The 13049-nt window shown below is 47.3% G+C and overlaps 1 protein-coding gene across 2 annotated transcripts; it reads right to left on the bottom strand.

Annotated features, from left to right (window-relative positions):
• Positions 1 to 13: 13 nt before the first annotated feature.
• Icam3 (intercellular adhesion molecule 3) lies at positions 14 to 6262 on the bottom strand. Of its 2 annotated transcripts, XM_076871395.2 has the most exons (7): positions 5941 to 6262; positions 5083 to 5355; positions 1866 to 2171; positions 1288 to 1575; positions 747 to 1001; positions 385 to 633; positions 14 to 298 (listed from the first exon to the last, which is right to left on the bottom strand). In XM_076871395.2, the coding sequence occupies exons 1-7, from the start codon at positions 6125 to 6127 to the stop codon at positions 105 to 107; spliced, it is 1752 nt and encodes a 583-aa protein (XP_076727510.1). In that variant the 5' UTR covers positions 6128 to 6262; the 3' UTR covers positions 14 to 104. The 2 variants fall into 2 exon arrangements, with proteins under 2 accessions (XP_076727510.1, XP_076727516.1); XM_076871401.2 differs by lacking the exon at positions 1288 to 1575.
• Between the last annotated feature and the right edge of the window lie 6787 nt (positions 6263 to 13049).

Genomic DNA, 13049 nt, shown 5'->3' with positions numbered 1-13049 from the left:
ATCAAACCGCGGATTACAGAATTTATAGCCTTTATTGATAAGGAAGTTGAGAATACAGCCAAAGCCACTGCTGTCTTTGGCCCAGTATCCTGGCATTCCGCAGTTCAGGACTGCTCTAATTCCACTGCCTCTTTCGGCTGCACAGGCCTGAGGGTCAAGGAGGTGTCTTGCTGGTTCACGTGGTAGATGCCGCTCCGTGTCTGCTTCCCGAAGATGCATATTAAGGCCACTATGGCAGTCACCACGCCTAGAATCACTAACACCCCTATGAGGATGCTGACCACGAAGGAGTTCCGATCTGCGCAGAAAAGCTGGGAGTAAATATGTGTTCTCCTGCCCCTCCTGAGCTTGCCCCTTCATCCCCACAGACCCTTTTTTGCTTACCCTGAACGTGCATCACCACAAGCAAGGTGTACGTGCCCCTTGGACTGACTGCCTGACAGTGATAAGTGCCATTGTGGTGTAACTTGACAAGGAATGGGGTCCCAATGGGCACCTCACGTCTGGAGCCTTCATGCAGACACTGTAGCTGGGGGACTGGGTTGCCTTGGGCCTCGCACTGCAAAATATGACTAGTCCTATCTTTCCACATCAGTCGCTGAGGACATTTGGCCGGGTCAATCTTGGGACCATCTGTGAAACCATCATGTGATCAGACCCCAAAATTCCCCAGAGGCACAATGGGGCAAGGGAAATTCAAGTCTTCCTAAGACAGAGGTGAGGAATTGAAAGATCTGATAACTCACAAAGGACACGCAGCTGGACAGTCACGTTCCGGTGTAAGACCTCTCCGTCCACTTCCAGGATGGCATTACAAAAGAAGTAGCGCCCATCGTCGCCCTCCGTGGCAGTTACCTGAAGCTGGGCCGGTTCCCCTGGAGCCCGGGCCAGATCCCCATCCAGCATGACCTGGACTCGGGGCCCAGCCGTGCAACTCACATTCACTTTGGACCCCTCGGTGACATTGGTCTCGCTCAGGTTCAGAATGGGCCCTAGGAAGGCTAAAGCAGGGCATTGCCCAGGGGCTTACTGGCCACCACCCTCCTACCGCCCTAGCCACGCCCTCCACCAGCCCTGTTCTCTCAGGTTTCCAGGCCCCAGGCCGAGAGTTCCAGGCTCTGCCGCATTTGGGGTAGAGGTCCTGCCCACACTACAACCCTAATTTGGCAGCTCTGGTCTCTCCCCTGCTTAGTCTCCACCCTCGCCCCCAAGTGCCACGCCCTGGTGCAGCCGGAGGTCCTTCTTTGTACCCCCTCTGGAACTGCTTTGCTTCCCTTCCCTTCTTACTGAAGACAGTTAAGTTCCCCCGGGCCTCCCGACTTTCGCCCCCCAGGGTCACGTTGCAGACAATTTCCTGGGCACCCTCCTGGTCTGCGAGTGCTGTGACTGTAGCTGTGGCCCTGAGCGTGTCTCTGTGGATCATGACTGCAGGATTCAGCATCTGGTCCCCCAGCGCCAGTTGTACTTGGGCCTCAGAGACTGGGAACAGCCCATCCAGAGTGCAGTCCACTGGCCACGAGGTGCCCACCTCCAATGACAGGGGAGCCACAAGGCGCGGGGAAGCCATGGGAAGGACTAGGAAGAAGGATAGTTGTGAACAAGAGGAGGCCTCACACAGTATCCCTCATCCCTGCAACTAGGATCCTCTTCATGGGATACATTTTCACTTGGGTCACTCCCTTCCCAGAACAACCAGCATGGCCATAGACCTTCCTCCTGGGGCCTTCTCCCTTAGGCTCCTGCTTTTTTTCTGGGGCAACCTTGTCCAGTGACCAAGGGTATGCCTTCCCAGAAATTCTTGAGGTCCACAACACCCCCTCCTCTGACTTGGCTCATCACCCAACTTCTGTAGCCCCCTCCCTCACCAAATGTTCGGAGCTGCCTGGGGGCTGAGGTGTTCTGGAACAGTCCCAGTCCTCTGGGCCGCAGGTCCAGTTCGGCTCTGCATGAGAACTTGGCACCATAGTCACCTCTGCCTGCCAGCACTGTGGCAGTGCCCTCTGCTGGCTCCCCCACCGCAGGTTGCCGGCTCAGTTCCTCCTCCCCACGGAGCAGCACCAGGGTGAGCTGGGCGCGGGGTGCTCCGCCCCACACATGGCATTGCAGGGTGAGGTTCTCACCCACTGGCTGCCAGGGGGGAAGGAGGTCCAGCTCCACAAGCTCTGGGAACCCTGGCAGAAGGGAGGAGAAAGGTATTTGTCAGCCAACCAACCCTGCAACACCCTACTGCTTAGACAGGCTGTCCCTGCCCAGAACTGTAACCCTGAACAACTTTTTTTTTTTTTTTTTTGTCACTAAAAAAAAAAAAAAAAAAAAAAAAATTTCTGGTACTGTGGATGGAACCCTGGGTCTCTGGCATGCTAGGCAAGCACTGTGCCACTGAGCTATATCACCACCCCCCTATTGATCTTTGTCAGTTTATTCTAGCAAACCTTCAGAGGGCAGAAGAGAAATTTCCTTTCACCCCTACTGCAGGCACTAAAAGTCCAAGATTTTCTGTTCCCAAGGACATCACAGCTAAAGAAGGGAAAAAAAAAACGAGGAAGGAAGAAGATGGACACTTTTTTTTAACCACTTATGATATTCATATTAGTCATTAAAGTTCCTGTAGATTTTTCCTTATACTTTCCACCTTCAACTTCAGCCACCTTCATGCTCACATCAACCTAGTGAAATCTTGATCATTCTTCTTTTTTATTCTTCCCCATCCATAAAAAGGAGAGGTGGGCTGATATGCTCAGGGACATACAGCCAGAAAGTGACCGAGCCAGGGTAGAATATGGGTCTTCCAAACCACAGATGTGCATCCTGGAAGTCATACCTAGGGACTAACTAGGCCTTTCCTCCTAGCTTCTGGCCTTGACTCCTGCCTTGGCCACTTCCAGAGACTATTTCTGTTTGCTCCCATCTGTCACAATTCACCTGCCATGCAGCAGCCTCTCAGGATGCTCTGGCACACAGGCACTGGGAACACAATACTCCAGGGCTGGTCCTCTCCCAGGGGTGGCTGCAGTGCCTCTCACAGGCACACCTATATAATCCTGAGCCTGCCAGGTGTGGTGACAAATGCCTGTAATCCCAGTGGCTGCGGAGGCTGAGGCAAGAGGATCATGCATTCACCCTGTCTCAGAATAAAATATAAAAAAGGGCTGGGATGTGGCTCAGTGGTAAAGTGCCCCTGGGTTCAATCTCTGGTCCAAAAGAGAAAAAATTCTGAGCCTCCTTTGTGGAGCAGGTCACTCTTGGCCTTGACAACACAAACCTATTACACAGAGTTCCATTGACTGGCTGCTATGGAAGATATTTAACATATTAATTTGTACAATTTCAATATGTCTCCACCTTCACCTTGGCTACCACTGGGCAGGGATAGTGGCCTGCAGGTCAAGACTGTGATGCTAGTAATTGGGATCCTGGGGTTGGCAGAGGAAATCCTGACCTAGTTCCTGTGGTGTTAATGTTCCCACTCTGGCTGACTTGATGCCACTTCACGTGATGCAGAATTAAGAAGAGATGGCCATAGTTTGTCAAGACAAAGAGCACTGGACAAAGGCATCCCAGTGAGTATCCTTCAGAAGCTTCAGGGTACAGGCCCAGGTTATGGTCATGGTAAACTCAAGACATAGATAGGAACATATAAAGAAACATATATAGGCAAATAAACACAAGAGGTCTACATTCATGTTCATCAGTACAGATACAAGGCTGTGGTGTAGCTCAGTGGTACAGCATAATCTTAGCATGTGAGAGGACCTGGGTTCCATCCCTAGCATCTTAAAAAAAGAAAAAGGCATAAACACTGACACATCAACATACACTCATACACATCCTGAAATGGACATGCACAAACATTTCGATATACAGAAGGATACACACATAGGCAGAGATACTGGTGCACAGGCATAGACGGACATTCAGAGACAGCTAGGTATGGTGATGCACACCTGTAATCCCATGACTTGGGAGACTGAGGCAGGAGGATCACAAGTTCAGCCTCAGCAATTTAGAGAGGCTCTAAGCAACTGGGTGAGAGACTGTCTCAACATAAAAAATACAGAGGGCTGGGGATGTGGCTCAGTGGTTCAGTACCCCTGGATTCAATTTCCAGTACCCTCCTCCCAAAAAACGAACATTCATAGGCAAATAAACACAGATGCTAACATACACACATACATGTACAATCACATAGTTACACAAACATCTATATAGACACTAGTGCACACACAGGCGTATATATAATCACACATACAGTACACTTATCTATGCAGATTGGAATCTGCTATTTTTGTAGTTTATTCTAATCTTTGCTTTTTGTTGTTTGGTTGGTTGTTTTTTTTTGTTTTGTTTTGTTTTGTTTTGTTTGGTTTTTGCAATCCTGGGGATTGAACCCAGGCCCTCACACATGCTAGGCAAGCGTTCTGCATTTTACCACTGAGCACTTTATATTTTATTGCCCAGGCTGACCTCAAACTTGCAATCTTTCTGCTTAAGCCTCTTGAGTAGCTAGCTGGGGCTACAGAGGGGTACCACCACACCTGAATATTTAATTCTATTATAATTATTATTACTTATTTGGGTACTGGTTGGTAGTGGGAATTTAACCCAAGGCTGCTCTACCCCTGAGCAGCATCTCCCAGACCTTTTTTTTTTTTTTTTTTTTGAGACAGGTTCTCACTAAGTTGCCCAGGCTGGCCTCAAACTTTCATTCTTCCTGTCTCAGGAGGATCCCTCCCTGGGATTACAGACCTATGCTACAGCTGCTGAGAAACTCTGAATGATCCCTAAGAAACCAGTAAGGGGAGGGTGGGGCAGGGATTTGGGAGCTGGGGTGTAGCTGGGTGAGCGCTTGCCAGGCATATCTGAGGCCCTGGGTTCCATACCCATCAGGGGACAGGGTACTTTCTGGAATCCACAGTTGAGATGCATTTCTCTGTCTGCCTGTGTCTGTCTCTTTTGCACACAGCATCCAGGTCTGAGCCCTCGTGCATCCTGCAAACTCAGGATCCCCATTACTCAGAGCCATTGGCCATCTGCCCCCAGCACTGAACAAGGCCAATCCCACCCCCAGGCACATCTACTCACGGTACACAGTGATGCTAGAGGAGCTTGTCATCTGGGAGCCATTACAGAACGCGGAGCAGATGATCTTGCTGTCGCCAGACACATTGCTGAGGCGGAAGGCTGCCCAGCCCTGGTCTTCACCTATGACCTCCTTCGGTAGGGATGTTTCCAGGGTAATGAGCTCAGGATGAGGACAGCTGGTGCTGCAGTTAACTAAGAGGGACCTGCCGGCAGGAAGCACTGGGTCCTGGGGCTCCATCTGCAGGGAGAACTCCTGGCTCTGGCTCTGGGCACCTGCAAGAACAGGAGGAAGTTCTGTGGTTGTTTAGGTGCCCACAACCCACCCAGCAGCAGGCCCCTTTCATGCCCAGATAACGGTCCCTGCTTTGGTGATGTTCCCAGGCCAGTGAGGAAGTAAGGATCAATGAGGGATGTGGGGGGCAGGGAAGGAGGTCAGAGGTGACTGATTGGGCTACTGGGGGAGGTCGGCCAAGGAAGGCTTCCTGGACAGCCAGTTCTGAAGCCTAAGTAGGAATTTGCCAAGTAAAAGAGAAGAGTGATTCTGGCAGAGGGAGCCACACAGGCAAAGGTTGGGGCTTAGATAAACCTGGGAGTAAATAAGAGGCCACTAGCACTGAACGGGGAGAAAGATGAATCTGGAACAGAGGCATGCGTCACAAGCAAGGACCCAACCACCCCCAAAATGAGTCAAGGAGTTAGAACCATCTCCTGGGGATGCTGGGGAGCCCATCGTCAGATCTGCGTTTGACTGAAGGGTTTCCAGGGGCGAGGGCTCAGGATGTGCAGTGCTTTGCTTTCTCTTTTTCCTCAACCGCTGCCCGTCCCTTCACCCAGTCCACCCAGCTTGACCAGCCTCACCTAGGGGCAGCAGACAACAGGCCAATAGCTGGAAGATGACCAGAGTCCGGCAGGCTCCCAGCAGCAGGCTGGAAGGTGTCATGGTGGCCAGGCTGAGAGAGGAAGGTGCCTTTAGGAGGTGTCCCACAGGGGACGAGGGAGGAGACGGAAGCCAGCAGTTAAGATTGCAGAAGTGCAGGGGTTGCATCCTTCCCCAGGCCTGGGATGAGTAGGGCGAGTCCCTGGCCCCAGGGACCTAGGATGGGGGTCCCATATGAGGGCCAGCAGCGGGGGAGTCTACAACAGGGACAGGGCAGGACCCAGTTGCTCTGCTGGCACGCAAATGAACCCACAGGAAATGCTGACAGGATAGCGGCTGCTTTTGCTGTCAGTCCTGGAAGCCTTGAGGGTGGGGAGTGAAGGGGGTGTCATGACACACCTTCCGGCTGAACTTAGGTGCAGGGACAGGGTTCTGTCCCCAGAGAGGAAGTTAATAGGAGCCTCTAGTACTGTCCTTGAGGCCATAAGGCAGCATTTCGTTTTCTTTTTCCTTTTTTTTTTTTTTTTTTTTTTTGAGACTAGGTCTCACTATTGCCCAGGCTGCTTCCACTTCCAGGGCTCAAGCAATCCTCCTGTCTCAGCCTCCTAAGTAGCTAGGAGGCTGTATGTGCCGTCCGGCTGCCAATAAGGTGGGATTTCAAGGCAGCATTTCAAGGGGCCACAATGCAGGGATTGCTAGGCATAGTTTCAAGGATCTGTGGGAGATCACAACCCTCTGGGAATAGGGGGCACATAAGAGATTTGGAGGCCACAGTGAGGTGCCTTAGGAAATGTGAGCCACAAAAATGAACAAAGCCAACACTTTTTGGACTTGTGTGCCAGGCCCTGGCTGACCACTGAGGACCTGTACATTTGAAGATTTGGGGGACCCCATTTCCTGCAGGTAGTCCTGAGGTGGGGTGTTTTGGCCACAGCTGGGTCCTGAGCCACTGTCTCCCCAGGATGCTGCTCTCGTGGTTGGCTTTTATCATCATTCTGTTCTCCCCTTTCTGCCCTCTCCAGGCAGCTGGTCTCTATTCCAAAAGAAGGATCTAGGGGTCTAGGATCTAGGCATTTCCCCTCCCACCCACCCATCTCTGGCCTCTGGTCAGCCTCCTGGGCCTCTGATCTGAGCTCCAGAGAGGGACCTTGTTGCAGGGCTTGATGCTGCCCCTGCCTTCACCCACTCTCTATCCCTGGGCTCACCCGAGCATCCCCACCCAGAGCACTCCCCCTCCAACCAGGTTGCCCCTCTGCTGCCCTCTCTACTCCCCAAACAATGCATTTCCCAGCCTAAGTTGAGAACTAAATCTGAAGCTAAAGCCCAAATCAATAGTATTTTGTAGCTGGGCACAGTGGCACCCGCCTGAATTCGCAAGAGACTCAGACTGAGGATTACAAGTTTGAGGCCAGCCTCAGCAACTTAGCAAAGCCCTGTCTCATAGTTAAAAAAAAAAGGGGGGGGGGCTGGGGTTGAGCTCAGTGGTAAAGCATTCCTGGGTTCAATCCCCAGGACTCCCCCCAAAAAGTATTTTATAAATAGCATATCTGATAAGGGATCAATATTCAGATTATAAAGAATTCATACAACTCAACAACAAAAAATAACCTTGTTCAAAAATGAGCAAGAGATTCAAACAGACTTTGCTCCAATGATGTGCTTTTGCCAATAAGCATAGGAAAGCTGCTCAACACCACTAGTCATTCAGGAAATGCAAATCAAAACCTCATTGTAAACTGGACATGGCTACATTCGAATGTGGTATCCCCTGCTGGGGAAGCCAGTGCAGGGTAACTTGAGCCCAGGAGTTTGAGGCTGACAGACAACTAAGACACCCCATCTCAAAAGTAAAACAAAAGAAAGTCTCTGATGAGATGCCATTTCATGCTCATTAGGATGCCATAACCAAAACAAACAAGGAGAAAATAATAAATGCTGGTGAGGATTAGAGAAACGGGAATCCTTGCCCTTCATTGGTAGAATGTAACATGGTTTAGCTGCTATGGAAAACAGTTTGGCAGATTCTCAAAAAAGTTGAACATAGAGCTGTGTGCTTCCACTTATTCGAGGTCCCTCACATAGGCAGATTCAATGTTGTGGCCCAGTGGTAGAGCACTTGCCTCACATGCCTCACATGTGTGAGTTACTGGGTTCAGTTCTCAGCACCACATATAAATAAATGAATAAAGGTTCATCAACAACTAAAAAAAACTAAAATAAAAAAAAAAAGTAGAACATAGATTTACTGTATGACCCAGCAGTTCTGCCTCTAGTTATGTGTACCTGAAGGAACTGAAAGCAGGGACTCTGATATCTGTACACCCATGTTCACAGTGGCATTACGAACAGTAACCAAAAGGTGGTAGCAACTCAAGCACCCATCAGTTTACCCATCAGTGGATGAATGGGTAAACAAAATGTGGTTTGTCCGTAGAAGGAGATATTATCTAGCCCTAAGAAGGAAGATTATTCTGACAAAGGTTACAACACAAATCTTATTTATTTGTTTATTTTTCTTTCCCACTGCTTGGGATTGAACCCAGGGACATACTACCCCAGCTATATCCCCATCTTTTTTTTTTTTTTTTTTTTTGGTACTGGGGATTGAACTCAGGGGCACTCGACCACTGACCACATCCACAATCCTATTTTGTATTTTATTTTTAAAGATGGGGTCTCACTGAATTGCTTAGCACCTCGCTTTTGCTAAAGCTGGCTTTGAACTTGCGATCTTCCTGCCTCAGCCTCCTGAGTCACTGGGATTACAGGCGTGCACCACTGTGCTCAGCTCCCCAGCCTTTTTTATTTTTTCTTTGGAAACAGAGTCTCACTAAGTTGTCCAGGTTGGCCTCAAATTAGTAATCCTCCTGTCACAGCCTCCTGAGCTACTGGGATTACAAGGGTATACTATCATGCCTGGCTTGTGTGTAAACATGAAAGACATTATGTGAAGTGAGGTAGGACAGTCACAAAGGACACATGTTGTGTGCTTCCACTTATTCCAGGTCCCTCACATAGGCAGATTCACAGAGACAGTTGAACAGAAGCTACCAGCAGCTCAGGTAGGGGGAGGTATTGTGTAATGGGTACAGAATTTCAGTTTGGAAAGATGAATAAGTTCTAGAAATTATAGTGGTATTATATTTAATGCCACTAAACAGTACATTTAAAAATGGTTAAAAGGGACTGGGGTTGTGGCTCAACAGTAGACCGCTCACCTAGCACATGTGAGCCCTGGGTTTGATCCTTAGCATCACATAAAAATAAATAAGTAAAATAAAGGTATTGTGGGCTGGGGATGTGGCTCAAGCGGTAGCGCGCTCGCCTGGCATGTGTGCGGCCTGGGTTCGATCCTCAGCACCACATACAAAAAAACAAAGATGTTGTGTCCGCCGATAACTAAAAAATAAATATTAAAATTCTCTCTCTCTCTCTCTTAAAAAAAATAAATAAATAAATAAAGGGATTGTGTTCAACTACAACTAAAAAATAAATATTAAAAAATAAAACAGGAAAAAGTATTATATAAATTTTCACACCAAAAAAATGGTATCCACCTATTTTGTCTTACATCTTTTGTTTTTAATTTTTTGGTGGAGATGGACACAACACAATGCATTTTATTTTTTTATGTGGTGCTGAGGATTGAACCCGGGTCCCACCCGTGCTAAGTAAGCGCTCTACAGCTGAGCCACAATCCCAGCCCTGTCTTACATCTTAAATATGAGATGGACTGATGGATGGGCAAAGGAATGGTTAGGGGAACTGAGCTAGCATTATAAAGCAAATGTGGCCCAGACATTCATTGTAGAATTTAGGGTGTTCCCTGAACAATTCTTCCAACTTTTTTGGATGTCTGAAAAATTTCCAAATGTTGGAAAATAAAAACTGCATCTGTGCAGGTCTGGAAGTGCAGCTCTGTGGTAGAGGGCTTGCCTGGTATGTGTGAGGCCCTGGGGTTGATCACTAGCACCACAAAAAGACAAAACAACAATAAAACCCTGTGCATCCCTGCCAGGCACAGTCTGACAAGTTAGGGAGACCCTCTTAAACTACCCTCTTAAACTTAAAAAACTATAAGGGGGGAGCTGGGAATGTAGCTCAATGGTGAAGAGCCCCTGAGTTCAAACCCCAGTACCAATCTGGGTTCAATCCCCAAAGGATGTGGGCAGCTGCTCCTGTCACTAAAACCAGGACTAGCAGATCTGTGCTTCCTGCTGAGAACACAGTGCCACCAGAGAAGGAATCTTGGCCCCCCCACCAAAAAAAAAAAAAAAAAAAAAAAAAAAACCACCAAAAAACGAAAGCAAACAGTTTGTCAAGTTCAGTGGAAAGAGAAATGTGTTAAACTTAACCACAGAGATGACATCATACTAGTAAAATCTATTGGACAACAAACCTGGTTTCAACAACAAATATGTTGCAAGGGGTGAGAAAAGAGAGAAAGCAGAACCCAGAGACTCAGAGACTTTCAGGAAACTGCCCTCAACTAAATGCAACTTGGATCTTATTTGGCTGTTTTAAAACTGCCAAATAAGATCCAAGTTGTAGATGGATGCCATATCTTTATTTTTTTAGTTGTAGATGGACGCAATATCTTTATTTATATTTATTTAATTTTATGTGGTACTCAGTATTGAACCCAGGGCCTCATGCGTGCCAGGTAAGTGCTCTATCACTGAGCTACCACCCCATCCTTCATTTGGATTTTGATTTGAACAAATTATAAACAGACAAAACACAAATATTTAAGAATCAGTTGGGGAAATCTAAACCTTCACATGCTATACAATGATACTAGGAATTATCTTTAAGCTTTTTCTCTGTGTCAATGACACTGAGATTGCTATTTGCAGTTATCTTTTTGAGATACATTTTTGAAGTTTTTACAGGTGGAATGATATAATGTGCAGGATTTGTTTCAGAATTACGTAGTGTTAGCCGGGCACAGGGGTGCACACCTGTAGTCCCAATGGCTCAGGAGGCTGTGGCAGGAGAATCGGAAGTTCTAGTCACAGGGCTGGAGTTTTGGCTCAGTGGTAGAATACTTGCCTGGGTTTGATTTTCCCGAATATAAATAAATTAATAAAAAAATACTTAAAAAGAAAATTCCAGGCCAGCCTCAGCAATTTAGTGAGGACCTATCTCAAAAATAAAAAGAACTGGGGATATAGCTCAGTGGTAAAGTGCCCCTGGGTTCAATCCCGTACCAGCCTCTCCCAGATACTGGGGGTGGGGATGGGGTAGATTTAACACAAGACTGGGGGTGTAGCTCAGTTGTAGAGCACATACTTAGGCATGCGTGGGGCTCTGGGTTCCATCCTCAGCACCAAAACTAAATAAATAAACAAGATTGAGCCCACAGTCTCTGCTCCTTTGTAGGCTGAGGCAGGAGGATTTCTTGAGCCCGGGAGTTTGAGAGACCAGCCTGAGCAACATAGCAAGACCTTCCCTCAAAGAAAAAACAAAAGACTGGCCCCCTTTGATGCTGCCTGGTGTTTAAGGTGTAGATTTGTTACATTGTTCTCTCTAGTTGGGAATATGTTTTAAATTGTCCATAATAAAAGGTTTTAAAAAGTAACTTACACATCCACACAAAAACCTGCACATGGATGTTTATATCAGCTTTATTCATAACTGTCAAAATGTAGAAGGAACCAAGGATGTCCTTCAGTAGCTGAAAGGATAAACTGGAGTATGTTCAAATGATGTAATGTTCTTCAAGGCTTAAAAAAAAAAAAAAGACTGGGGTTGTGGCTCAGTGGTTGACCATTTGCCTAGCATGTGTGGGGCACTGGGTTTGGTCCTCTGCACCACATAAAAAATAAACAAGGATTGGGATGTAGTACAGTGGCAAAGTGCTTGCCTTGCATTCACAAAGCACTGGGTTTGATCCCCAGTTCCAAAGAAAGAAAGAAAGAGAACACCACAAAAAAATGAATGAATGAAAAGATATTGTGTCCATCTACAACTTAAAAAAAAAAAAAGGAAAATGAGCTCTTAGCCCTGGATTCCACCTTCAGCATTGCCAAATAACCCAACCAAACCTCAGAAATGAGCTCTCAAGCTACAGAAAGACATGGTGGAAACAAATTCATTTGGCGAAGGGAAAGAAGCCAATCTCAAAGGGCTACATACTGTGTGATTCCCACTTAATGACATTCTGAAAAGGTGAACTTAGAGACAGTGAAGAGATCGATCGGTCTTGGGAGGAGTGGGGATAAATAGGTAGCACAGAGAGGACTTTTAGGACAGTGAAAAGACTTTGGATGACACAATACATGTTATTGCACATTTGTCTAAATCCACAGACTGTAAAAACTCAAAAGTGAACCCTAATGTGAACTCTAACTTGCACTCTGGGGGATGGTAATGTCAATGCTGGTTCACTGATTCTAGCAAATGTACCTCTGTGGATGCGATGTGGATAGCAAGGGAGGATGTGGCCAGAGAGGGCAGCGGTCTGTGGGAACCCTGCACTTTACACTCTGCTGTGAAACCTAAAACTGCTTTTTTTAAAAAAACTTTTTTTTTTTTTTAGTTGTAGATGGCTGGACACATTGCCTTTTTTATTTATGTGGTACTGAAGAAGATCAAACCCAGTATCTCACACATGTGAGGCAAGTTTTCCACCACTGAGCCACAACCCCAGCCTTAAAGACTACTTTTTAAAAAATTAAAACTGGGGCCAGGTGCAGTGGCGCATGGCTGTAATCCCAGTGGCTCAGGAGGCTGAGGCAAGAGGATCGAAAGTTCAAAGCCAGCCTTAGCAAAAGCAAGGTGCTAAGCAACTTGGTGAGACCCTATCTCTAATAAAATACAAAATAGGGCTGGGGGTGTGGATGTGGCTCAGTGGTTGAGTGCCCCCGAGTTCAATCTTCAGTACCCCTCCCCCCAAAAAATTAAGATTTGGCCAGGCACGCTGGTGCACACCTGTAAGCCTAGCTATTCAGGAAGCTGAGACTCCTAGGAGGATCACAAATTCAAGGCCAGCCTGGGCAACTTAATGAGACCCTCTCTCAACATTTTGGGTCTTACTGTATTGCCCAGGGTGGTCTCCAACTCTTGGACTCAAGTGATCCTCCTGCTT

Source organism: Callospermophilus lateralis, chromosome 1 (genome assembly GCF_048772815.1).
Source record: "Callospermophilus lateralis isolate mCalLat2 chromosome 1, mCalLat2.hap1, whole genome shotgun sequence".
In the NCBI taxonomy this organism is placed as follows: domain Eukaryota; kingdom Metazoa; phylum Chordata; class Mammalia; order Rodentia; family Sciuridae; genus Callospermophilus; species Callospermophilus lateralis.
The sequence above is the reverse complement of the archived record's forward strand: the minus strand, read 5'-3'. Positions and strand labels throughout refer to the sequence as shown.

Excerpts from the sequence above, each read along its gene's own strand:
- Icam3 (XM_076871395.2), bottom strand. The coding sequence starts at position 6,127 with ATGCAACCCCTGCACTTCTGCAATCTTAACTGCTGGCTTCCGTCTCCT. Across the intron at positions 1,002-1,287 it reads GGGGAACTTAACTGTCTTCA|CCTTCCTAGGGCCCATTCTG; the intron begins GTAAGAAGGGAA and ends GCCCTGCTTTAG. Across the intron at positions 299-384 it reads TGTGGTGATGCACGTTCAGG|ATCGGAACTCCTTCGTGGTC; the intron begins GTAAGCAAAAAA and ends TTTTCTGCGCAG.